The sequence below is a fragment of the Microcebus murinus genome, chromosome 16, assembly GCF_040939455.1.
Source record: "Microcebus murinus isolate Inina chromosome 16, M.murinus_Inina_mat1.0, whole genome shotgun sequence".
NCBI classification, from domain to species: domain Eukaryota; kingdom Metazoa; phylum Chordata; class Mammalia; order Primates; family Cheirogaleidae; genus Microcebus; species Microcebus murinus.
In genome coordinates, this window is record NC_134119.1 from 61,857,325 (window position 1) to 61,883,908 (window position 26,584).

A 26,584-nucleotide genomic window follows, 5' to 3' on the forward strand; every position below is an offset into this window, starting at 1 on the left:
TGCCATGCTAGCCCCCTGTCTAGATGCAGCCTCTTTCTGCTTCGGGCAGAAGAGGACCGGCCTTTAGCTGTCTCCCCGAAGGCGGCCCCCACTGCTCTTTACGGATTTCCTCTTCTTGGATTCAGCCCCGTCTAGGGGGAAACCCGCCCGCCCCCACCTGTTCCCTTCCCCGCCGCTCCCCTGCAGGCCCCATCCACTTGTTGGTGCGCGGGTGGGGGCCGAGGGGGCGCCCCCTCCCCCCTGCGAGTCTAGCGCCCAGCCTGCGCGCCTCTGGCTGAGCGCCCGGCCCCACGCGCCCCCGCGCGGCCGCCGGGGAGGGAGTGGTGGGGAGGGGGGGCCTGAGCGGGGGCGCGGCCGCCCTCCCCCGCGGGCGGGCGGGCGCGGCCGGGCCCCTCGGGCGGGCTGGGGCGGCGGCGCGGCGGAGCGCGGCGCTGCAGCCATGGCGGGCGGCGTGCGGCTGCTCTGGGTGTCGCTATTGGTGCTGCTGGCGCAGCTCGGGCCGCAGCCCGGACTGGGCCGGCCCCGAGAGCGTCTCCGCGTGCGCTTCACCCCGGCCGTGTGCGGCCTGCGCTGCATCCACGGGCCGACCGGCTCCCGCTGCACCCCGACCTGCGCGCCCCGCAACGCCACCAGCGTGGACAGCGGCGCGCCCGGCGGGGCGGCCCCGGGGGGACCCGGCTTCCGCGCCTGTGAGTGCGGGGTGGTGGTCCCGAGGGAGGGATTCCCGGGGGGGAGGAGGATCCCTGGGGATGGAGGAGCCAGTCCCCCAGGGAGAGGAAGCCCAGATTCCCCGCGCAGCAGTGCTGGGGAATCCCGGGGGCATTTAAGGAAGGGGGCCCCAAACTTGGGGGGTGGGTCCTGAGGGTCCCCACTTTGCAAGCACTGAGGGTTCTCAGGGACCTGTGGTGTCCCACGTGAGGGAGATTGGGGCCGGCTCTCATGCCTTTGAGTCAAAATGAGGATTTCAGAATCGAGGGGCCTGGGAGGCTTTGGGAAGGGGGCCCGAATTCTGAGACTCTAAGGAGTCCCCAGAGACCAAAGGAGAGTTTCAGGGCCACCGGGGGATGTCTCAGTTTCTGTATCTTTGGGCGGGAGGGATTGGGAGAGTTCGGTATGGAAATGCCTGTGAGGAGGGGTGCGGAGGGGACCGGGGTGAAGAAAGTTGATCCGGAAAGCTAAGAGGGAAAGGGCCCAGAGAAAGGGGGGCTGTCTCCGCAAGACCTGAGTTGCAAGGGTCCCACGTGCGAGAGAAATCCAGATAAGAGGCCTAGGGGAAGGGGCGCCCCCTGGGGGTGGAGGGGACCGGAGAAGTGTAGGCATCAGGCCGGCATTCCTAGAGATGGGGAGCCCTGGGGGTTCAGGTGAGGTGGGGAGGGCCCGCCACCTGTTGTCCCAGGGTGCAGAAGTGGACAGGCTGTCTGTGGTCGGGGCCTCCCTCCACCCCCCACCCGAAAGCCCTATGGCGTGGGGAGTGGGGGCCCCTGGCGCGGAGAACTCGCCCAGCCTGGCCCCCAGCCAGCCCAGCCCCGCCGGCGTGAGCTCATCTCCCGCCTGAGCCCCCGCCCGCTGCCACTCCCTCTCTCCTCCCCTTCCTCTCTCCTGCCTTCGCTCCCTCCCGGCCCAGCCGAGGCGCGGTGCCCAGGCGGGTGCCAAGCCCCTGGGGGTGCAAGGAGGGGGCATGTGAAGGGGGGATGACCTCAGCAGGACCCCGATGTCCTCAGCTCCTCCCTCCCTCCAGAGGTGTGGGGTGGGGAGTTGGCTGTGCCCATTTAAGGGCCAACCTGGGTGTGAGTGCCTTCAGGGATCTGGGCTGGGGGCCTGCATGCCGGCCAAGAGGAGGCAGAGGAATGCCCCTGGTGGCTGGGAAACGCCCCCAGACATGGCTGCGTTCCCACACCCCCCGCCATCAGAGACCCTTCCCATCTTGGAATCTTAATTCCTAGCTAGGTCTCTCAGGTCCCAGTGTTCAATGGAAGATCCCCATTAGAGCACCCTGGAGTCCTGGCCTGACTCTCCTACCCGGGGAGCCCAGTGTCTCCGCCCCCCCAGACCCTAAGCCCCCTCCCCACCGCTGTCAACAGCCTCCAGAGACCAGCTCCTCCAGCGAAGTTCCCTCATTCTCTGCCATCCCCACAAACTGTGCCCCTCACCAGAGAACTCTGTAATATTGTTCTCAGCTACCTCTCCCACTTCCAGAACACCCAGATTACAAAGATTTACGGTGATAACTCTCCTCCCCAGCTCAATTTTCTTCCCATAAAAGGCTCCCATTTTCTTATATTTCCAACTGAGCCTAGCCCAGTTCCACCAGAGATTCTTGATTCCTGTATCTCCAAACCCTGCTCTTGCAGCTGACCCCCCCCTCCCTAGGAACTTTTTATTCCATCTACAGAGAACCCAGAGTTGGTCTTGGAAAGCTGATTCCCCCCCCCAGAGGACCTCAAACACTGTGCTCCCTGCAGGCAGCCATGAATCCAAAGACTTGAGCACTTAATTCCTTAGCTGGGAGGGGAGGGGGTTCCCCAGTATCTTAGGGTCCCAGCCAATTGAGGCTCTGATGTGCTAGGGGACTTCCAGAAATTCCACTTCTCCATAGAAATCATGTTCTCAGCATTCTCAAACTGGTCATCCCCTAGAAGGCACTAGACTCCTGGTTTTTAGGTAACTCTCCCTAAAAGGACTTGAGAGACTCCTGGGGAAAGGGCGCCTCCGTTTCCTCTGAGCTAGGCTTCCTCTCCATCCCAGAAACCTGGAGCTTTGCACCCCAGAGTACTGCCTTGTAGCTGACCTTCTCCCGGGACTCCAGTCCCCTTACCCTTCTAAACGGGGGTGGCTCCCCTGCGCTTTCCTCTCTACAGCTGTGGCTCAGAATCCCACAGGCGCCTCCCTGGACGGCCCCGGCCGCCTGCCCCCTCCCTCCCCTCCGCACAGCTGTCTCCAGCTGTTCTCTGCAGTCTCTGGGGAGAGAGGGAGGGGGTGCCCTCGCAGGACTGTCCGGCCTCCTTTGGCTCAGCGGTCCCGAGGCTCCCCAAGGGTCGGGAATGCGGAGCCGCCGCCCTGCCCCCGCCGCACCCCTCTCTTTGTTTACCCCGCCGCACAGCTGGCACTGCCCCGCCCAGAGGTGGCCTGGGGCCCAGCGAGGGCGCGCAGAGTGGAGAGGAGGCGCGTTCCCGCTCGCGGCCCCGCCCGGGTGCTACCCGAGGCGGGAAGGCAGAGCTAGGAGGTTGGAGCCCTAGCCAGAGAGGAGGTGGGCGGAGACACAGCGCGGTGGGCGGGGCTAGGACACCCAGATCGCCCGGAGGCGCGGTGGGAGGGGCGTGAGTAAGTGAGCCGGAGCAAATCAGAGTGAGGAACGGGAGGTGGGCGGGGCTAAAGGCCGCAGGTTAGGCTTGATGGGCGGGGTTTAGGATCCCGCCGGTGGAAGGTGGTGGGGGTGGGGCTAGGAGGGGGCTGGTCGCCCGTGTGTGAGCTGAAACGTCGTGGGCCATGCCTGGGGGAGCAGGGGCAGGCACAAAACGCTAAGGAGACGGAGTTGAGAAGGGGTTGTGTGCCAGGGAGTGGCTACACGTTTGAGTCAGTGGAAGGGACCCGCGCAGGGCCAGAGGAGCTGGAACAGCAAAGGACCCAGCCCGGCGCCGGCAAGGGCGGGCTCAATGCTAAGGACAGCGAGGGTGAGCAGGGCTGACCCAAAGGACCGGGTCAGCGCTGTCTGGGCAGGGATGGAGCGCTGCGGACTCAGTCAGTAAACGAGATCTGCGGGACTCAGAGGGGAGAGCGGGTGACACGAAAGTGGACACAGAGCCCGAGGGCGTGGCGAGCCGACTTAGTGGGCGGAACGCGTGGACCCGGCCAGTGCGGACGGACGGCCAGAGGCGGGGGAGCGATTTAGAAATGAATGACCCCTTGAAGGCGCAGGGACTGAGCCACCTTGGGTGCGCTGGCCCCAGGGGCACCTGCCAGGCGTGGTGCCCACCCTGAGTGTCCTCGCTCTCCCCCCAGTCCTGTGTCCCTTGATCTGTCACAACGGCGGGGTGTGTGTGAAGCCTGACCGCTGTCTCTGTCCCCCGGACTTCGCTGGCAAGTTCTGCCAGCTGCATTCCTCAGGCGCCCGGCCCCCCGCCCCGGCCATGCCAGGCCTCACCCGTTCGGTGTACACTATGCCACTGGCCAACCACCGCGACGACGAGCACGGTGAGCAAACTGTAGCCAGAGTCCCCTCCGACCTCCGTCGACCATCTTACCGTTCCCCTAACCCTCAACCTGGCCGCCTCGCCAAGGGCCCTTCCCCAGCTTGCCCTTCCCCCCATTTCCAGTGCTAGTCTGTACTGGCCCGTGTAGACATCCCTTTGTCCGGCCTGCCTCCCGCCAGGCGTGGCATCTATGGTGAGTGTCCACGTGGAGCACCCGCAGGAGGCGTCGGTGGTGGTGCACCAGGTGGAGCGCGTGTCCGGGCCCTGGGAGGAGGCTGACGCGGACGCGGTGGCGCGGGCGGAGGCGGCGGCGCGGGCGGAGGCGGCGGCGCCCTACACGGTGCTGGCACAGAGCGCGCCGCGCGAGGACGGCTACTCGGACGCCTCGGGCTTCGGCTACTGCTTTCGGGAGCTGCGCGGAAGCGAAGTGAGCGGAGGCCGGTGGGGAGGGGCCCGGAGCTGGCCACCGCGCGGTGGCGCGCTCACCCAGCACTTCTCCACAGTGTGCGTCCCCGCTGCCAGGGCTCCGGACGCAGGAGGTCTGCTGCCGAGGAGCCGGCGTGGCCTGGGGCGTTCACGACTGTCAGTCGTGCTCGGAGCACGCCGGTAAGCCCGGGGACTCCCCAGAGCGCTGGCAGCTGGGGAGAGGCGGGAACTTCACCTCTTCTCCTGCTCTGCCCATAGGTACACCCGGCTCACGACTTTTAGTCACGCCCTTTCAGTCTTGGAGATCATTTCCAGATCTGTCCATTTCGTTCCGGGACCATCCACCCCATTTTCTGACCTTGGCCACTCTGTTCTCCCCCCCCCCTTTGTACCTTGGCCCCATCCGTGCTCATGTGGAGCCTTCTACGTTGGCTTCTCAGACCACCAACCCAAGGCTGATCCTGCAGTCAAACTACACCCAACATCTTTTATTATTATTATTTATTATTATTTTTTTTGAGACAGAGTCTCGCTTTGTTGCCCAGGCTAGAGTGAGTGCCATGGCGTCAGCCTAGCTCACAGCAACCTCAGACTCCTGGGCTCAAGCGATCCTCCTGCCTCAGCCTCCCGAGTAGCTGGGACTACAGGCATGCGCCACCATACCCAGCTAATTGTTTTCTATATATATTAGTTGGCCAATTAATTACTTTCTATTTATAGTAGAGGCAGGGTCTCGCTCTTGCTCAGGCTGGTTTCGAACTCCTGACCTTGAGCAATCCGCCCACCTCGGCCTCCCAGAGTGCTAGGATTACAGGCGTGAGCCACCGCGCCCGGCCCCAACATCTTTTAGTTTCCCACCCCATCTTCGTCCCTGCCCGTCCGTCCCTGACCCACTCCTCTCCACTCTCTGCAGGGAACTCGGAACGAGTGGGCGCCCCAAATGGACCTTGTCCCACAGGCTTTGAGAGGATTAACGGGTCCTGTGAAGGTGGGACGGGGCGGGGTGGGAGGGGCTTGGCTCTGGGGGCGGGACTTGCGGGGATCCAGTCCCTGACTCCGCTGTGACCTCCCCAACCCTTGCAGATGTGGATGAGTGCGCGACAGGCGGGCGCTGCCAGCACGGGGAGTGTGCCAACACGCGCGGCGGGTACACGTGCGTGTGCCCTGACGGCTTCCTGCTCGACTCGTCCCGCAGCAGCTGCATCTGTGAGCCGCCAGAAGGGGGCTGAGGCTGGGTCCCACACCTGCCCTGCCCTGCCCCCAGACCGCATCCTAGAGCATCCCCGGGCCTTTAATACCCTCAGACCCCCAGATCCTCCCGGAGTCCCAGGCCCCCCCCAGTCAATCTTAGACCTCCTTCAGAACTTTTCAGAATCTCATACACCCTCAGACACCTTGGACCATCTTTAGACCCTCCAAGAACCCCTCAAACCTTTTGGATGCAGATCCTTTTAGACTCCCAGACCCCCAAATCCATGCATCCCTCTCGACACTCAACCTTCTTCCTATCCTGAGCTCCTTCCAGACTCTCCTATTCACCACTCAGGCCTCAAACCTTACTCTGACCTCCAGAGCTGTCAGTTCTCCTTCAGACCTCTCCCCCAAACCCCCCACACCCCCCAAACCCTCCCTGGGACATCCCCCTACCTCCCAGACGCCTCAGTTCCTCCGCACTCCCAGCCCCGCCCTGAAGAATTTCCTCCCCTCTGCACCAGCCCAACACGTGATCTCGGAGGCGAAGGGGCCCTGCTTCCGCGTGCTCCGCGACGGCGGCTGCTCGCTGCCCATTCTGCGCAACATCACCAAACAGATCTGCTGCTGCAGCCGCGTGGGCAAGGCCTGGGGCCGGGGCTGCCAGCTCTGCCCGCCCTTCGGCTCAGGTGAGCGCCTGCTGCCACACCTGTCCCTAGAGGCGACACAGAGAGCCCTAGCCCTAGGTCCCACCCTCAAACCAGGCAGGGCCTTTGGCCACGACCCTAGCCTCTGAGACCTCTGGCCTCACACTGGATTCCGCCAAAGGCTCCACCTCCATCCTTAGCCACACCTACCCCACATCACCCTGAAGTTAGCTTTTGTCTTGGAAATGCCATCGCCAGCCCCTGAGATATGCTGCCAGCCCAACCCTGTCTCAGAGCTTTTTTTTTTTTTTTTTTTTTAAATAGAGTCTTGCTCTGTTGCTAGGTAGAGTGCAGTGGTGTCCTCATTGCTCACAGCAACCTCAAACTCCTAGGCTCAAGTGATCCTCCTGCCTCAGCCTCCAGAGTAGCTGGGACTACAGGCGTGTGCCACCATGCCCGGCTAATTTTTTCTTTCTTTTGTAGAGATGGGATCTTGCTCTTGTTCAGGCTGGTCTCGAACTCTTGAGCTCAAGTGATCCTCCCACCTTGGCTTCCCAAAGTGTTAGGATTACAGGCATGAGCCACTGCACCTGTCCCATCCCTGAACTTTAACAAAGTCTCCAACTTCTGAGATGCTGCCCTCAGTTTGGGCTCCCCCTTAAGTGCCACCCCAGAAATGCCTCTCCCTGAGACACCCCCCTGGCATTCTAGCTTCTGCTAAAACGAAACCCCACAACAGAGCTATTTCCTGGCCTCCAACTCAGTCCCTATAGACCCCAAACCAGACCTTGCTCCCAACCCCTGTCCCTGCCACCATCCCAAATGGGGGAAAATGCCCTTCACTCCACCTTTAGCCTCAGAGACATCCTGTCCTTTGGTCAGGACACCACCCCATCCCAGCATCCAACCCAAACCCCTCACACGTTCAGACCAAGCCACATTCTGCCCCAGCCATGGCCAGAGTCAAGACTCACCACCCCCACCCACTCATTTCCTCCTGCTCTCTTGCCCTCTCTCTGCCCCTCGCCCTTTCCTATTCCCAGAGGGTTTTAAGGAGATCTGCCCAGCTGGCCCCGGCTACCACTACTCGGCCTCTGACCTCCGCTACAACACGAGACCCCTGGGCCAGGAGCCCCCCCGAGTGTCTCTCAGCCAGCCACGCACGCTACCAGCCACCTCTCAGCCATCCACAGGTGAGCTGGCTCCTGGAGGAGGGGGCGTGATCTTCAAGTTGCTGCCCCAGCCCCATAGGGAGGAGAGGCCAGAGAGGAGCAGGGACACCCGAATCTAGGTCTCCACTCGCTGATGCCTCTTCCTCCCCAGGCTTTCTGCCCACCCATCGCCTGCAGCCCCGGCCTGAGCCCCGGCCCGAGTCACGGCCCGAGCCACGGCCAGGCTCTGAGCTTCCCTTTCCCAGCATCCCTGCCTGGACTGGTCCTGAGATCCCCGAATCAGGTGCGACAGCGAGAACTGAGGGCATGGATGGGGGGATTCCAGGCAGGGAGGATTCTGGATTCTTCTCTGGGGGAAGAGACTACGAGGACAGCATGAATGGGGATGTCACAGACAGAGGAAGTAAGGAATGATGGGAAGAGATGAGGGTCTGAAGGGTTGAGCTGTAGTTAGATCAACAGCTGGAGTCGGAACTGAGCTCAAATTCTCTGTCAGTTGAGCAAGTCTCTTAATCTCTCTGAGACTCAGTTTTCTCACCTGTAAAATGGGGATGATTGTGAGATTTACATGAGATGCATCTGAAGTATCTGACACATGGTAAGTGCTCGGTTAATGTTAGATAAATAACTATTTTTCAGGGAGGGCAGTAAGTTAGAACGTGTCTCAGGCAAAGGGTTAGACAGCAAATATTCGAAGATGAAGACCTTGGGGTGGCACTCTGGGGGGACTCAGGCAGAGGATGTGATGAGAACGTTCCATGGTAAAGGAGATGGGGGTCAAGGGTAGAAGGCTGGGCTGGGGCAAGGGACATTGGTGAAGGTGTTTTAGGCCCAGGACACGAGGGGATTGTACTGGGATGAAAGGGACAGAGGATTCAGAGATGGGGGAACCTGGCTGACTGGACCCCCCAGGTCCTCCCTCGGGCATGTGTCAGCGCAATCCCCAGGTCTGCGGCCCAGGACGCTGCATACCCCGGCCCGGTGGCTACACCTGCGCCTGCGACTCCGGCTTTAGGCTCAGCCCCCAGGGCACCCGCTGCATCGGTGAGCAGAGTGGAGGGGGTGGACGGAGGCAGGGCGGTGGGGGGGCGGTGCTCCGCCCCTTCACCTCGTGACCAGTCAGTCCCCTCCGTGCCCCCAGACGTGGACGAATGTCGCCGCGTGCCCCTGCCCTGTGCCCCGGGACGCTGCGAGAACACACCAGGCAGCTTCCGCTGCGTGTGCGGCCCGGGCTTCCGAGCCGGCCCGAGGGCCACGGAGTGCTTGGGTGAGAAACCTGCCCCACCCGGCTCCAGGTTGCACCTACCCCTGTCTGGGTCTCGCTCCGGTTCTCGCAAGCTTCCCCAGACGGGTCTGGCCCCGCCCGGGCCCCCTCCCCGGCCTCGCCCCGCCCCGGACAGCTCCCGTCCTCCCTGCATCCCCACCCCTGCCCGGCCCCAAACTGGTCCTAATCTGGCTCTCCTATTGCCCCGCCTCCCCGGCGACCCCGCCCCGCCCCTATTGCCCCCGCCCCCCTATCCAGGCCAGTTCCCGTCCCTGTCCTACAAACTGCTGCAACCAATCTCCTGACCACGACCCCAGGTCCTGCCTTGCCCATTTTGCCCCCTCTCAGCCTCTGTCTTGGCGGGGTCCCCAACTCTTGCCCCGCCCTCCTTGCTCGAGCCCCGCCTTTGCCGTGAGCCTCCCCACTCCGAGCCCCGCCCACCGCCTCTGGTCCCCGCCCCCGCCCCGCTCCAAGCCGGGTCCCGCCGGGTCCGCCCCTACCCGCGTCTCCCCGGGGCACTTCTCCGGGGACTGTCTGCCCCAGTCCCAGCCGCCCGGTTTGTGCCCACAGACGTGGACGAGTGCCACCGCGTGCCGCCGCCTTGTGACCTCGGGCGCTGCGAGAACACGCCAGGCAGCTTCCTGTGCGTGTGCCCGGCCGGGTACCAGGCTGCGTCGCACGGAGCCGGCTGCCAGGGTGAGGGACCGGGCGGGGCCGAGGGGAAGGGCTGGGCAGCTGTGACGAGGGGTGGAGAGACCGAGCAAGGGGGCTCAGAGAGGCGAGGCTGACGGATGGGAGACAGGCCGGGCTCTGAGAGCTGGACGTGCGGCCCGATGGCGGCAGGGACAGTGACCTGTGGATGGAGAGGCCAAGCGAGGGACAGAGAAAGGCTGAGTCACGGAGGACGGGGCAGCAGAGTGCAGCGGGCGACGTCAGTGACCGGGAAGGGGGAGATTTATGGAGAACTGGGGAGAAGGAGGCCGACTCACGGGGCCTGGAGAAGCGGTTCAGGAGCCGGCCAGGCAGCTCAGTCGGGACGGCTGGTGGCTGCAGAGTCCGAACGATGGCGACGAGAGGCAGCGTGGGGGAGGACGGAGGGCAGCGTGATGGGGACAGGGTGGCAGAATGATGCAGGGTGGAAAGCCCAAGCGATGGAGGTCAGGGAGGCAGCGCGGAGCATGGGGTGGGGGGTCCTAAAGGACCCCTTGCTCCTTGCCCCGAGCAGATGTGGACGAGTGCACCCAGAGCCCGGGCCTATGCGGCCGGGGGCTCTGTGAGAACCTGCCCGGCTCTTTCCGCTGTGTTTGCCCGGCTGGCTTCCGGGGCTCGGCGTGTGAAGAGGATGTGGATGAGTGTGCCCAGGATCCGCCGCCCTGCGGGCCGGGCCGCTGCGACAACACGGCTGGCTCCTATCACTGTGCCTGCCCTGCCGGCTTCCAATCCCGAGGGCCGGGGGCCCCCTGCCAAGGTGAGGGTGCTGGGTCCAACCCCACCTCACCACCGCTTGCTGTGGGGACTGGAGAGAGACATTGTTGGGGGGCAGAGACAGAGCGATGGGGTCCAGTGATGGAGGGTGGGCAGGGGGGGGTACTGAGAGGGTGGCAGGGGTCTCACTCCAGAGTCTTCTCCCCTTTCTCCACCATAAGACAGTGCTCCTCATTCCTCTTTCCTTTTTGAATGAGATTCTTGTGCTCCTGGGAACACTGAGGAGGGTCAGCTGAGTCAGGGAGGGCGACCTGGAGGAGGTGGTGTTGGGGAGAACACTGAATAAGGACACGAGACAGGGGTTTTTCCACGGGAGCAGCCTGGGCACAGTCCAGGAGGCTGGCTCAGGACTAGAAGATGGGGGGGTAGTGGGCAATGGGGACGGGTCCTCAGCCCGACTGGTCCCCTCTGCCCCAGATGTGGACGAGTGTGCCCGCAGCCCCTCGCCCTGTGCCTATGGCCGGTGTGAGAACACAGAAGGCAGCTTCCAGTGTGTCTGCCCCGCGGGCTTCCAACCCAACGTTGCTGGCTCCGAGTGCGAGGGTGAGGCCGGGGAGGGAGGGAGGACTGCGGATGGGTGAGGGGGGCATTGGGCCGCTCCTTCAAAGCCACCCTCTCCCCTGCCTCCCAGATGTGGATGAGTGTGAGAACCACCTGGCATGTCCTGGGCGGGAATGTGTGAACTCACCCGGCTCCTTCCAGTGCAGGGCCTGTCCTGCTGGCCACCACCTGCACCGCGGCAGATGCACCGGTGAGACCAGGCCTGGCTGTGACCCTTGACCTGGACAACTGTGACCTGGCCTATAACCTCCTGGACCTCAGTCCCCTTACCCGGACCATAACCCCTAGAGTCTACCTGTGACTCCCCCTTAGACTATGGACTCCTGACCCAGACTGCAATCCCTGACCTGAACCGCAACTCTTGACCCTGAGTGTGACTCCTGACTCTGTGACCCTGACACTCCACTTGACTGTGACATTTGACCCTTGCTGATAACCCCTGTCTACATCCCTGACAGCAACTGTGGCCCTCCTGACTATCTCCTGGCCCTGAGTGCATACCCCTAAATTTGACTGTGACATTTGACCCTGAACCCTGAATTGAGGCATAAATTCTTGACGCTGACCGTAACCTCTGACCCTGATTGGTCTGAGATTCCCGTCACTGACTCTAACCCATGCTTCGGCAGAATCCCATCTAATGATCCTGCTTTACAACACTAGAGGGATTCCTTACCCTGGCTAATTTCTGATGCCTGTTCCAATCCTGGGTCCCTTCCCCTGACCCCAGGATCCTGGCACAGGGAGTTGCTGGAAACCCAGACCCACGGGACTCCCAACTATGGTCCCAAGAACCAGGGAACCTAGGTCTGCGCCACCCACCTCTGCCATGGAGCCCTCGCCCCGTCCCCAACTGAAGACACTTCCCACCAGCTCCCGCAGACCCCCTTCTTCAAGGGGATTCGACGGTGTGTCCTTAGCCTGGACCCCTTCTGAAACCCCTGCTCCCGCAGACGTGGACGAATGCAGTTCCGGCGCCCCCTGCGGCCCTCACGGCCACTGCACCAACACCGAGGGCTCCTTCCGCTGCAGCTGCGCGCCAGGCTACCGGGCGCCGTCGGGCCGGCCCGGACCCTGCGCAGGTGGGCGGCGTGAGGACGGGCCAGAGGGCCTGGGGGTGGGCCCGGGGCCTGGGCAAAGCCTGCCGCACAGGTGGAAGCTGGACCAAAGCGCTGTGGAAGCTTCGGGACCGCCTCCGGGGGAGCGGGGTGCGGGCGGGGTGCCCGCTTTGTCTTGGAGGGCGGCTCGGGTGACCCCGCCCGATCTCCCGCGTACCTAGACGTGAACGAGTGCCTGGAGGGCGACTTTTGCTTTCCTCACGGCGAGTGCCTAAACACGGACGGCTCCTTCGCCTGTACTTGTGCCCCCGGCTACCGGCCCGGACCCCGCGGAGCCTCTTGCCTCGGTTCGTACCCACGCCGGGCCTGGGCCCGGAAACGGGGGGCTTGTGGCAGGAAGAGGCGGGACAAGGAGAAGAGGGCAGCAGGGGGAAAGGAATTTCTGGCTGGGGTCTCCACGTGTTCGCAGGAGTCTCGAGGCGGCGGCCAGGGAGGGGCGGGGTCTGGGGCCTAAACCTGCCGGGGGTGGGGCTTGCAGGGAGGGGCGGGGTCTGGGGCCTAAACCCGCCGGGGGTGGGGCTTGCAGGGAGGGGCGGGGTCTGGGGCCTAAACCTGCCAGGGGTGGGGCTTGCAGGGAGGGGCGGGGTCTGGGGCCTAAACCCGCCGGGGGTGGGGCTTGCAGGGAGGGGTGGGGTCTGGGGCCTAAACCTGCCAGGGGTGGGGCTTGCAGGGAGGGGCGGGGTCTGGGGCCTAAACCCGCCGGGGGTGGGGCTTGCAGGGAGGGGCGGGGTCTGGGGCCTAAACCCGCCGGGGGTGGGGCTTGCAGGGAGGGGTGGGGTCTGGGGCCTAAACCTGCCGGGGGTGGGGCTTGCAGGGAGGGGCGGGGTCTGGGGCCTAAACCCGCCGGGGGTGGGGCTTGCTGGGAGGGGCGGGGGTCTGGGGCCTAAACCCGCCGGGGGTGGGGCTTGCAGGGAGGGGCGGGGTCTGGGGCCTAAACCCGCCGGGGGTGGGGCTTGCAGGGAGGGGCGGGGTCTGGGGCCTAAACCCGCCGGGGGTGGGGCTTGCAGGGAGGGGCGGGGTCTGGGGCCTAAACCCGCCGGGGGTGGGGCTTGCAGGGGGGGTGGGGTCTGGGGCCTAAACCCGCCGGGGGTGGGGCTTGCAGGGAGAGGCGGGGTCTGGGTCCTAAACCCGCCGGGGGTGGGGCTTGCAGGGAGGGGCGGGGTCTGGGGCCTAAACCCGCCGGGGGAGGGGCGGGGCCTAAGGCAGGTGGCTGAAGACGCGAAGGGCCCGGGAGCCAGAGGGGCGGGGAAGGGCTGGGGTGTGTGGCCTGGAGCTTGAAGCGAGGAGGAGGTGGGCCGGGCTTTCGGACACCCTGTCCCGCAGACGTGGACGAGTGCAGCGAGGAGGACCTTTGCCAGAGCGGCATCTGTACCAACACCGACGGCTCCTTCGAGTGCATCTGTCCTCCGGGACACCGCGCCGGCCCAGACCTCGCCTCCTGCCTGGGTGAGAGGCTCGCCGGGGTCTGACGCCTCCCCCTTCTGACCCCCTGGCTCCCCCATTTGCCTTTCCTCTGCTTCTTCCCCTTACTGTCCCAGCCCCTCTCTTGGCCTCTTCTTCTCCTCTGCTTCCTCTGCCGCCCCCTTCTGACTCTCCCCTTCCCTCCTTCCCTCCCCTACCTTGCCTCCTTCCCCTGCTTCCCCATCTGACCGCCCTGTCTCCCTCCGCAGACGTGGACGAATGTCGCGAGCAGGGCCCGGCCCTGTGCGGGTCCCAGCGCTGTGAGAATTCCCCTGGGTCCTACCGCTGTGTCCGGGACTGCGATCCTGGCTACCACGCGGGGCCCGAGGGCACCTGTGACGGTGAGACTACTCCCCGCCCTGCTCCGCCAGCTCTTACTGTGAGTCTGCTCCCTTGGGGACCAAAGAGGAGCGCCCTGCCTCACTGACTTGGGAACCCCTCAGGGTATCTCTGTGGAATAAGCCACCACAGTGGCTTGTACTTTCTTGTGGAGGCACGGGGTAGGGGTAGGGGAAGAGAGACACTTCTACCAGGAACCTGTCCAAGCCCTGCTTCCAGAAGCAGCCATGCCCCTCTGCAGCCTGAGCCCAGTCTGCACTGTAGGCCAGAACCCGCCAAACACACAGTGAGACTCTTAGGCCTCAGCCTTTCCAGGCCTTTCCACTCGGCCTATGGATTAAAACTCCCTCTTCTCACTCCTCTTCCTAATAGAAGTTTGGGCCCTCCCTCTCCCCACCCACCACTACTATCTATTTCCCACTGCCTCTCCAGGGAGGCCCGATCCTGGCTGCCCAGCCTCATCCTTTCCCAGTGCAAAATTCCCCAGGAGTTGGCTCCTGCCAGCTGAAGCTCTGTCCTGGGGTTATCTCTCCAGACTGTCCTTTGCCATTAGTCAGACTCCTCCAGCCCTTCGGAATGTCTAGGCCGCCCACTTCCCATATCAGCTCCTCCTATAGACCTGCCCTCTGGCTCCCCCATTTCCTCCTTCCTCTGGCAGACTCCAGCAGGGGCTGACCGAGGCGGGAGGCTGGCCCAACCTCACAGACAGTATATATATATATTTTGGGGGGCAGGGATAGGAATGGCGTGTGGGTGGGCGTTGGATGGAACACATGAAACAACAGTGGGCTGCCTTTGACTCTCTGATTGCTAGACCTCTGACTCGGGGAAGTCCAATTTCACGAGACCTCATTCGTTTGTTCATTCCACAGGAATTCATTAAGCACCTACTGTGTGCCAGACACTAAGGGTGCAACAGGAAACGAGTCACACAAAACCCCTGTGCTCATGGAGTTAACAGTCTAGGGGGAGGAGGCAGATAATAACTATGTAAATCAATTCAGGATTTGTTCAACAAATAATTTTTAGCCTCCTACTATGTGTCAGGAACTGTTCTCTACCCCCGGGGATATAAACAGACATAAAAATCCCTGCCACTGTGGAGTTTGTGTTCTAGGGAGGCAACATTGGCATACCAAGAGATACATGGATGTAATGTATTGTCAGGTTTAAGAAGGAAAATAAAACAGGATAAATGGACAGAGATGACAGGGCAGTGGGGGCAGGAGTGCTAGGAGGGCTTGACCTAGACACTTGAGTGAAGGGAGGAAGGAGCCATGCAGGTAGCTGATGGCCTGATGGCAGTGTTCCTGGTAGAAGGAACTGCAAGTGCAAAGGCCCTGAGGTAGGACCACATTTGGGCTATTTGAGAAATGGCAGTGAGGACGTAAGCATTATCAACACTTGTTGATCTGTAAAAACTGAGGCTCCTAGGGCCGGGCGTGGTGGCTCATGCCTATAATCCTAGCACTCTGGGAGGCTGAGGCGGGCGGATTGCTTGAGGTCAGGAGTTCGAAACCAGCCTGAGCAAGAGCGAGACCCTGTCTCTACTATAAACACAAAGAAATTAATTGGCCAACTTATATATATAGAAAAAATTAGCCAGGCATGGTGGCGCATAGCTGTAGTCCCAGCTACTTGGGAGGCTGAGGCAGAAGGATTGCTTGAGCCCAGGAGTTTGAGGTTGCTGTGAGCTAGGCTGACGCCACAGCACTCACTCTAGCCTGGGCAACAAAGCGAGACTCTGTCTCAAAAAAAAAAAAAAAAAAAAGCTGAGGCTCCTAGAATACCAGATTCTTAGTGACTTCTTAGTCGAGTCAATGGGACTGGAAGTGGCGTTAGGAATCTGCGGATCCAGGCCTTGATTCCCCTCCCTTCCTCCCTTCCCCACTCTCCTGCAGACGTGGATGAGTGCCAAGAGTACGGCCCTGAGATTTGTGGAGCCCAGCGCTGTGAGAACACCCCTGGCTCCTACCGCTGCACGCCTGCCTGTGACCCCGGCTATCAGCCCACGCCAGGGGGCGGATGCCAGGGTGGGTGTCCGTCGGGCATCCGGTGAGATATGGAGGGGGGAGGAGGTCCCCAAATGGCCTGACTGTCTGCCGGTTGCAGATGTGGACGAATGCCGGAACCGGTCCTTCTGTGGCGCCCATGCTGTGTGCCAGAACCTGCCTGGCTCCTTCCAGTGCCTCTGTGACCAGGGCTACGAGGGGGCGCGGGACGGGCGTCACTGCGTGGGTACGGGGCTCCGGGGAGTGGCTGGGACAGGGTTGTGGGGGAGGGGTTGGTCGGGCCCTGCCCCTCTCCATACCTCTGAACAAATGTGAACTTCCGGGTTGTAGAATTTAGACCTTGGAACGTAAGATCTTCTCCATGTCAGTCTCAAAGCTATTCTAGTGGCAAGAAACCTTATTCAGGTTTTATTTTTGTGCTTTAAAAATTGCATAGAATGTATAAAGTATGCTAATCTTTTTTTTTTTTTTTTTTTTGAGACAGAGTCTCGCTTTGTTGCCCAGGCTAGAGTGAGTGCCGTGGCGTCAGCCTAGCTCACAGCAACCTCAAACTCCTGGGCTCGAGCGATCCTCCTGCCTCAGCCTCCGGAGTAGCTGGGACTACAGGCATGCGCCACCATGCCCGGCTAATTTTTTATATATATATCAGTTGGCCAATTAGTTTCTTTCTATTTATAGTAGAGACGGGGTCTCGCTCTTGCTCAGGCTGGTTTTGAACTCCTGACCTTGAGCAATCCGCCCGCCTCGGCCTCCCAGAGAGCTAGGATTACAGGCGTGAGCCACCGCGCCCGGCCAAAGTATGCTAATCTTAAGTGTACATATACATTATTTTTTCCTGGCATTTTATTGGAAAAATTCCTAAACACAGCAAACTGAAAGAAGTATAGAATGAACACCTGCATAGCCGTGATCTTGCTATTAGCATTTGCTATTAGCATTTTCTTTTTATTTGTTTCCTCACATACCTATCTGTTAATCCATCTACTTTTGGGGGCAGATTTAAAAGTAAATTGCAAGCATCAGTACACTTCCCCTTAAATTCTTCAGTATATATATCAATAACCAGAGTTCAATACGTATTTACAGATATTTTCATTCGAGGTTCAATTTACATATTGAAGTGAATTGAATTGAAGTGCATGAATCTTAATCATACATTCTCTAAATTTTCATAAATACAAATATAACAGGCTTTATTTCTTTAAAAGGAATTAAAACAGCAAAGTCCTGGGATATATTTGAATTTTAGGCATAACTGGATCCAAGGATTTTAGCAAAGCTATTTCTGTCTCCTTCTTTCAACTCTTCTTTCCTCTATTGGACTTATTTTCAGGCGGAGTCTCTTTTCACAGTGACAAAGGTGACCCTAGCACCTCTGGGCTAACACCCTCAGCTTGGCAACCCTAGAACCAAAGAGGGAGGTTCTTTTTCAACATTTCTAGCAAAAGTCCCAGGCCTGGCTTTGATTGGTTCAATATGATCACTTCCTATCTCTCAACCAGAGAAACAGTAATCTGATTGGTCACGTCTAGGATTTATGCCCACCCCCCAGAGTAGATTTAGTCCTACTCAATCTCAATGGGTTGAAAATGGAGGAACATTGGGTTCCCAAGGGAATTTCAGGGTTTGTCACCAGAAGAAAAGGAGATGGTGGGGTCTCGGCTATTAAATATCCCCACCCTATTTGAAAGCTCAGACTCGATCTTTGGAATCACAGAGGTTTATAATCATTGACTTCCTCTCCCCTGTTGTCTCCTGCTCACAGACGTGAATGAGTGTGAAACACTGCAGGGTGTATGTGGAGCTGCCGTGTGTGAAAATGTCGAGGGCTCCTTCCTCTGTGTCTGCCCCAACAGCCCGGAGGAGTTTGACCCCATGACTGGCCGCTGTGTTCCCCCACGGACTTCTGCTGGTGAGACCGATGTGTCTATTTAACAGCTACTGGCCCTACAGGCAAATGACATGGTCCAACCATTCCTGATGTGGACAGCTGCCATCAGTGACACGCTGTTGTTTTAAGCATTAACAAAAAACACCTGGGTTAACATGGGTGGCCGGACTGTGTCAGGATCCTGGCTGCAACTCTACCGGATTCCTTCATTGCACCAGTGCTCACAGGGCATCCACTGCACTCAGGCCCTATTCTGCACACTAAGGATACAGCAGTGACCAAGAAAGATCTCTCTGTCCCCAAGGGGCTAATATGCCAATTGTCTAGATAGTGACCATCTAGAGAAATCAGGGATAGGAGGGAGGAAGCACAAGCCAGAGGGGCAAGAAGGGGGTTCTGGAGGAGGTGCCTGGCCCAGCCTGAGAAGGGGTTAGGGAGGGCTTCCTGCAGGAGAGCATGTCTGAACCGAGAGCGGTAGGATGAACAGAAATGAGCGAGGTGCACTGTGTGAGGAGGGCATTCTGGGTAAAGCAGTGGTCCTCAATCTTTTTGGCACCAGCGACTGGTTTCATGGAAGACAGTTTTTCCACGGACAGGGGAGGGGGAGGCGGAGCTTATGCGGTGATGCCAGCGACGGGGAGCGGCTGTAAATACAGATAAAGCTTCACTAGCTCTGCCGCCAACCTCCTGCTGTGCGGCTGGGTTCCTAACAGGCCAGGCACTGGTGCTGGTCTGCCACCTGGGGATTGGGGACCACAGGAGTAGAAGAGACAGCAGGGGCAAAGCCTGGCAGAGCGAGAGAGTACCTGGCATGTTTGGGGAACTGAAATAAGCTCAACATGGCACGACTGAGAGAGCAAAGGAAGGAGTGGTAAGGCGAGAGATGAGGCCAGAGAAGGAGGCAGGCGCCCGGGCTCCCTGACTTACCGTGGTCAGGAGGTTGGCCTTTTCCCCAGGGTACCATGGAAGGGCTTTGAGCAGGAAAGGTATATAATCAAATTCTGAATCCTCCCTCTGGCTGCTGTGTGAAGGTGGTTGAAGAGGGTGACACTGGAGGCTGGAAGCCAGGAAGCAGGCTGGGGCAGGGACCGAGGTGGGAGAGGACAGAGCCGGACCAAGGCAGGGGACCATGGGCGTGGGTAGGCGGGTGGGAGAAACATCCAAGAGGGCATGTGAACAAGCTGTGGGGCTACCTGCGTGGGGAAGCTGTGTCCAAGACAAGGCCTAGGTTTTGGGATGAAGACTCTGTGCCTGTTTGGGATATGAAGACGAAGGGGCAGGGTGGGGGAGGGGAGGCAACAGAGGACCAGGGAAGTCCCAGATCCTCCCGCCCCAAGCTGCAGCTGCAAGGATGGGAAAGTGTGAGATGGGGAGGTGCCGAGATGATAGGAGGTGAGACTGGGAGAGAGATGACAGATGGGTGAGAGGTGTGGAGTCTGGTTCTGCCACTGATGGCTGCTGCCCTCTGGGCCTCAGTTTCCCCATCTATGACTCGGGCAGCTGGGGGCTCAGCCCACACTGGGCTAAAAGCTCCTTGTCTCCCCAGGCACGTTCCCAGGCTCGCAGCCCCAGGCACCTGCCAGCCCCAGTCTGCCAGCCAGGCCACCCCCGCCACCCGTGCCCCGCCGGCCCAGCACGCCTAGGCAGGGCCCTGTGGGTAGTGGGCGCCGGGAATGCTACTTTGACACAGCGGCCCCAGATGCATGTGACAACATCCTGGCCCGGAACGTGACGTGGCAGGAGTGCTGCTGTACTGTGGGTGAGGGTTGGGGCAGTGGCTGCCGCATCCAGCAGTGCCCAAGCACCGAGACAGGTGAGCATGGGCTGGTGGGTGGACCCACGGCTGAGGGTTTGGGTAGAAATACTGGATGGGGTACGGGACTGGGAAAGGGGACACATTTGCACGAGGGATTGAGGTACTGGTACTCCCAGGGCAAGAGGGAGCTGCAGCACGGTGGGCATGAGGCTAAGGTGGCAACAAATGGACACAGGGCCTAAGGACTTGGGCATGGGGCGCTGAGAAGGGTGGACACAAGCAGACCCAGGGTCAGGGCTCCAGTCTGGGCTGGGATTCCTGTGTCTCAGCTCAGTCTTGTCTCTGTGTGCAGCTGAGTACCAGTCACTGTGCCCCCACGGCCGCGGCTACCTGGCGCCCAGTGGAGACCTGAGCCTCCGGAGAGGTGAGGCTTCAGCCCCGACCCATCCTCAGCCCCCAGGTCGCTTTCTGTTTGCTTGATCCCTGTCTCTCACCCTATCTTTTTCTCTGTCTCTGTCTCTGTCTCCGTCTCCCCCGCCCCGCCCATGTCCTCTGTCTCTATCACGTCTCTGCCTGTCTTCCCTGGTCATGCCCTGCCCTCTCGCACTCACCCATCCCGCCCACTCCCATCTTTCTCTACTCTTCACGCAGACGTGGATGAATGCCAGCTCTTCCGAGACCAGGTGTGCAAGAGTGGCGTGTGCGTGAATACGGCCCCGGGCTACTCGTGTTACTGCAGCAACGGATACTACTACCATGCACAGCGGCTGGAGTGCATCGGTAGGAGCCCCACCTCCACCATCCCCCGGGGACCCTCCCCATCCCCGAGCCATGCCAACCCCTGTCTGGAATGTGGCCACCACCAGCGGGAAATCCTTCCTGGAGTCTAGACTCCATCTATCACACTGTCAATGCGCTGGGGAGAGAAACGGGAAAGGGGAGGGGATGTTGAGGGGGCTGCCCCTTCACCACCCTCCCCATGGTCCCCTAGATAACGACGAGTGTGCTGATGAGGAGCCGGCTTGTGAGGGTGGCAGCTGCGTCAATACCGTGGGCTCTTATCACTGCACTTGCGAGCCCCCACTAGTGCTGGACGGCTCGCGGCGCCGCTGCGTCTCCAACGAGAGCCAGAACCTCGGTAATCCCGCCCCCAAGTCTGCCCCGCCCACCCGTTTACGCCCCGCCCATGCCGTCGAGGCTGCGTTCCCTTGGCTCAGCTCGCGTCTGCACCCGGACCACGCCCCCACGGAGGCCACGCCCCCACGGAGGCCACGCCCCCGGCTCAACACGCCCCGGCTGTCCCCTCTTAGCCTGAATTCGTGTGTCTTTGAGATGAGCAGGCAACCTTTGCACTTTGTGTCTCTGACTCCAGCTTCCTTTCTGCACATTGGGTGAATAGCCCCAACCTTCCAGGGTGGGGTGAGGAATTTTATTTATTTAAAAGCAAATATTTTAAAACTTTCCAAACGTTTAGGAGGTATAAGTGTTTTCTGTTATAAGGAATTTTATTTATTTTATTTTTTCATTAACAAGGAATTTTATTTTTAAGGACAGTATGGAGCCTGGTCTTACTAAGTGCTAAATGTTACCTGCTAAATGTTTATCTGTGTCTCTGTCTCTTTCCACCCTCTGTGGGTCTCAGAGGCCAGACATAGGTAGAGCCCTCTCTGACCCTCTCCCCCCAGTCTCCAGCCCCTTCTTCTGCCCTCTCCTCCCCATGACAACCTCATGCCAGAACAATCCTTGTCCTCAATCCAGAACCCTGGAGTGACCTCAGAGGACTTCCAGGAGTCAAATCACAGCTGATGAGAAGAATTTGTGGGACAGGAAGACAGTGGCTGGGCTGCCCCTGCAGGGGGGAGGCTCAGCACTCAGCAGGATCTGAATGCCACTCCGTTCTGAAGCTTGCTGTCTCCACCCACAGATGACAATCTGGGAGTGTGCTGGCAGGAAGTTGGGGCTGACCTCGTGTGCAGTCGCCCTTGGCTGGACCGGCAGGCCACCTACACAGAGTGCTGCTGCCTCTATGGAGAGGCCTGGGGCATGGACTGTGCCCTCTGCCCTGCCCAGGACTCAGGTACTGCCACCAGCCTAGGCTGTACTCAGAGGCCCTGCCCCTTAGCCTCTAAATCCAGGCCCTCAAATCTCCAGTCTCAGAACCCTAGATACCCCCAAACTAGGCCCCTTAGATCTTCATGTCACAGCTCATACCAAAATCTTGGTCCCCAAGTCACATCCCTCAGACCTCAAAGTCTCGGCCACAGAAATCCAGGGCCTGACTCAGCAGATCCTACAGTGACAGCCCAATAGGCCTCTGTGGTCTAGGCTGTCATAGCCCTGGTCTCCAAAACCCCAAGACACAGCCTATGATATGTCCTCCCCTAAATCCTGGGCCCTTAGACCTGAAATACCAGTTGCTTAGACCCCCCCATCCTGGCCCAAAGACTCTCTGGTCATTGCCACACAGACATCCAGGTCTCACTGCCTTGGACACCCACACCACCCAGGTGTCTAAGACCCCAGTACACACCCCCAGAGAGCCCCAAGTCTTGGTTCTTAAAACTCAATCCTTGGGGCCAGGCGTGGTGGCTCACGCCTGTAATCCTAGCACTCTGGGAGGCCGAGGCAGGCGGATTGCTCGAGGTCAGGAGTTCGAAACCAGCCTGAGCAAGAGCGAGACCCATCTCTACTATAAATAGAAAGAAATTAATTGGCCAACTAATATATATATAGAAAAAATTAGCTGGGCATGATGGCGCATGCCTTTAGTCCCAGCTACTTGGGAGGCTGAGGCAGGAGGATCGCTTGAGCCCAGGAGTTTGAGGTTGCGAGCTAGGCTGCAAGCTAGGCTGACTGCACAGCAGTCACTCGAGCCTGGGCAACAAAGTGAGACTGTGTCTCAAAAAAAAAAAAAAAGAAAAAGAAAAACTTAATCCTTGGGAACCCAGCCCTGGGTCCTGAGACCTCTGGTCCTAGTGGCTCACACGCTTTCCTATGCAACCTGGCCTCTCAGGCCCCGAGCAGCAATCCCTGGGATTCCCTGGTTCTGGTCCATAAAACACTCTCATTTCTTCAGGTCCCTAGTCCTGGCTCCTGTGAGTCCCCAAATTCCAGCACCTTGGGCCCTGATTCTTAGCTGAAGTTTTCAGTACCCTTGATCCCAGCACCTCGGAATCCCATCCCAGCCAGCAGACCTTCACTCCCGGCTCCAGAAAACCCTGATCCCGCCCTACACTCCAGGCCGCTCCCATTCCCAGGCCTCAGCCCAAAGCTCTCCCCTGTAGTGTCCCCTGCCTCTTTTCCCAGAGTGGACACGAGCAAGGGCTGATTGTTCGGCTCGGCTCCCGTTCACAGATGACTTTGAGGCCCTGTGCAATGTGCTGCGGCCCCCTGCATATGGCCCCCCACGACCCGGTGGCTTTGGACTCCCCTACGAGTATGGCCCAGACTTGGGTCCACCGTACCAGGGCCTCCCGTATGGGCCCGAGTTGTACGCACCACCTGTGCTACCCTACGACCCCTACCCACCGCCACCTGGGCCCTTCGCCCGCCGGGAGGCCCCTTACGGGGCGCCACCCTTCGACATGCCTGACTTCGAGGACGACGGTGGCCCCTATGGCGAATCCGAGGCTCCTGCTCCGCCGGGCCCGGGCACCCGCTGGCCCTATCGGTCCCGCGACACCCGCGGCTCCTTCCCAGAGCCCGAGGAGTCACCCGAAGGAGGAGGCTACACTGGTGAGCACCGCGAGGATGGCGGAGACCGAGACGAGGAGGGAGGTGCGCAGAGCGACCGAGAGAGGAGGAGGGAAACAGAGGGCAGGAGGAGGGACAGGGTCAGGGAGGGCGACCGCGAGCGGACCAGCGACGACGACGAGACGGAGGCCGGCAGAGGAAGCGACGCGGCTAGAGGGAAAGCTGGGGCGACCCGGACCAGGGGACCCTCCCGGCCCCACAGCGCCCCCCAGAGCCCTGGAGCGGGCTGGGCAGTTTAGAGGGACGCGCCGAGCCACTCGGTGGGGGGATTAGGGACGGAAGGCAGGGACCTCCGGTCACGGGGTCCCCGCCCGCCCCACAGGCGCCCTGTCTGAGCACTACGAGGAGCTGGAGGCAGAGGAGTGCGGGATTGTGGACGGCTGTGCCCACGGCCGCTGCGTGCGCGTCCCCGAAGGCTTCACCTGCCGCTGCTTCGACGGCTACCGCCTGGACATGACCCGCATGGCCTGCGTCGGTGAGGGCTGGGCCCGCGGGGAGAGGGGGGGCTCCACCAGAGAGGCTAGACGTGGGACCTCGTACCAGGGAACCGGCCAGCCCAGCCGGAGAGAGTAATTCTTGCACGGCCGGGGCTTGATGAAGAAGGCGGGGTCAGGGAGCACGGAAGGCAGGGCTTGGCCACAGGGTCTTGGCCACAGGGTCGCGGCTGGGCCTTGAAGCAGGATGCAGGGGTAGAACCCTTCAGGTGTGACTTCACCAGCGGTTACCTTGCATGACCTCTTTGGAGAGCCTGTCTTCTCATCTGTAAAATGGGAAGATTAATCACACCTGCCAAGTTTGTTTGTTTATTTATTTATTTATTTATTTATTTAATTTTTTTGAGACAGAGTCTCGCTTTGTTGCCCAGGCTAGAGTGAGTGCCGTGGCGTCAACCTAGCTCACAGCAACCTCAAACTCCTGGGCTCAAGCAATCCTCCTGCCTCAGCCTCCCCAGCAGCTGGGACTATAGGCATGCACCACCATGCCCGGCTAATTTTTTCTATATATATTTTAGTTGGCCAATTAATTTCTTTCTATTTATAGTAGAGACGGGGGTCTCGCTCTTGCTCAGGCTGGTTTCGAACTCCTGACCTCAAGCAATCTGCTCGCCTCGGCCTCCCAGAGTGCTAGGATCACAGGCGTGAGCCACCACGCCCGGCCAAATTTATTTTTATTTTATGTTTTTAGAGGCAGAGTCTGGCTCTGTTGCAGGAGCTGGAGTGCAATGGCTAGAGATCACAGCTCACTGTAACCCCAAACTCCTGGGCTCAAGTCATCCTCCCGTCTCAGTCTCCGGAGTAGCTAGAACTACAGGCGTGTGCCACCAAGCCCGGCTAATTTTTAAATTTTTTTTTTCGTAGAGACAGGGGTTTTGCAATGTTGCCCAGGCTAGTCTTGAACTCCTGGCCTCAAGTGATCCTCCCACTTCGGCCTCCCAAAGTGTTGGGATTACAGGCGCTTGCCAGCACCTAGTTCAGACAGTAGTAAAGCATAGTGATTAAAATCAAGAACTCTGGGGAAGTCTGATAGACCTTAGGCTCAGTCCAGCGCTCCTTGTACGCCCCACCCCAGACATCAACGAATGTGACGAGGCCCAGGCGGCCTCCCCGCTCTGCGTCAACGCGCGCTGCGTCAACACCGACGGCTCCTTCCGCTGCATCTGCCGCCCGGGATTCGCGCCTACGCACCAGGCACACCACTGTGCGCCCGCAAGGCCCCGGGCCTGAGCCCCAGCGCCCCGGCGTCGCCCACCCACTCCTGCAGGCACCTTGCAGCCCGCCCGTGCGCATGCGCAGAGAGCCTCCCCACAGCACCGAGGGGAGGGACGGACAGACAGACGCCCGGAAGCCCCCAGGCCTTCACTGCCCCGGCCACCACACCCCTCCCACCGCAGCTGCGGGCGCGGGCCTAGCTAGGTGCCCCTTCACATTCCCGCTCCCTTTTATAAAATTTTCAATTAAAAAACACCTATTTTGTACCTTCGGCCTCTGCCTGTCTTTCTGCTTCTCAAATCTGACTTCAGTTTGTTCTTTCAGTCACTAAATTCCATTCCCTTCCCATTCCTTTTTGTTAAGGCAAGCACGAAAATGGGGTTTATTGAAGAGGGAAAGATAGGATTATAGGGCAAGAGCTAGATACAGGTTTACAGAGAGACACATACACCACGGAGGACGAGCAGACCCATATTGTCAGCTAAGGGAGAGCACAAGGAAGGGCCCAAAAATGGTCCCTTCCCATTCCGGGCCACGTCTGCCTCTTAATTTCCCAGACTCCCTAGCTCTGTCTCTGTCTCCCTCGGTCTCCGTTTCTCCTCCTATCTCTGTTTCTAGCTTTGTCATTCTCTGTCTTCTGTCTCTGGTCTTTCTGCTTTGTTTTCTCTGCCCAATTCTCTATGTCTCTTTTCTTTTCTCTATGTCTTTTTTCTCTATGTCTCTTTTCTTTCTCTGTCTAGGTGTGTGCCTTTCTTTTTCCTCTTCTCTTTGTTTGGTTCTCTATAATCTCAAGAGAGAGAGATCTTGCCTCTGAATTGGTTTTTTGTTTGTTTTACATTTTTTTACTTTTTTTTCTTTTACACCCCAAAATCGTGGCTTGTTGAATGTTTGTTTTTGTTTTTGAGACAGAGTCTCACTCTGTTGCCCTGGCTAGAGTGCCGTGGCGTCAGCCTAGCTCACAGCAACCTCAAACTCCTGGGCTCAGGCAGTCCTTCTGCCTCAGCTTCCCGAGTAACTGGGACTACAGGCATGCGCCACCATGTCTGGCTAATTTTTTCTATATATTTTTAGTTGGCCAATTAATTTCTTTCTAATTTTAGTAGAGACAGGGTTTCCCTCTTGCTCAGGCTGGTCTCGAACTCCTGACCTGGAGTGATCCTCCCGCCTCAGCCTCCCAGAGTGCTAGGATTACAGGCGTGAGCCACTGTGCCCGGCCTTGCCTCTGCATTTTTTATACCACTGACTCTCCCAATCAGTCTACCTGGAGCCTGCTCTTCCCCTGTTGTGGGGGTCGAGGAAGGATGGAATGAGGTGGCCTCAGACCTTGTTCCTGGCGCTCCCCTCAGATTTCCTTTCCTCCCCAAGGAAGTCTTAAGCTATCCTGGGACAAGCAGGGCATGGGGAGGAGGCAGGAGTCCCTGGGACTCAGTCCACAGCCAATTCCCTCCAGCTGGGAATTGGCTGTGGACAAAGTAGGGAGTGGCAGTTTTGGCAGGTGGAGGCGGGAATGAGCTGTGTGTGACGGGTCAAGTGCCCAGTTGGGTCACCCCCAAATCCCGCTGCCTACTTGGCCATGCAGGGAGTCCAGATTCTCCCTCCCTAAAAAACA

The 26,584-nt window shown here is 59.6% G+C and overlaps 1 protein-coding gene across 2 annotated transcripts; it reads left to right on the forward strand.

The window, feature by feature from the left end:
• Positions 1-401: 401 nt before the first annotated feature.
• Positions 402-25,241, forward strand: LTBP4 (latent transforming growth factor beta binding protein 4). 2 transcript variants are annotated; one of them, XM_020283252.2, is made up of 30 exons: positions 402-689; positions 4,000-4,191; positions 4,370-4,617; positions 4,694-4,796; positions 5,530-5,604; positions 5,700-5,822; positions 6,332-6,496; positions 7,498-7,647; positions 7,778-7,909; positions 8,539-8,670; positions 8,768-8,893; positions 9,461-9,586; positions 10,116-10,358; positions 10,793-10,918; positions 11,007-11,126; positions 11,890-12,018; positions 12,216-12,341; positions 13,378-13,500; positions 13,725-13,856; positions 15,756-15,887; positions 15,967-16,092; positions 17,632-17,778; positions 19,304-19,570; positions 19,866-19,937; positions 20,165-20,293; positions 20,505-20,651; positions 21,438-21,590; positions 22,868-23,290; positions 23,589-23,741; positions 24,836-25,241. In XM_020283252.2, exons 1-30 carry the CDS (start codon positions 440-442, stop codon positions 24,988-24,990), a joined length of 4,725 nt encoding a protein of 1,574 aa, XP_020138841.2. In that variant the 5' UTR covers positions 402-439; the 3' UTR covers positions 24,991-25,241. The 2 variants fall into 2 exon arrangements, with proteins under 2 accessions (XP_020138841.2, XP_012630004.2); XM_012774550.3 differs by having other exon boundaries at positions 22,868-23,248.
• The last annotated feature ends 1,343 nt before the right edge of the window (positions 25,242-26,584 follow it).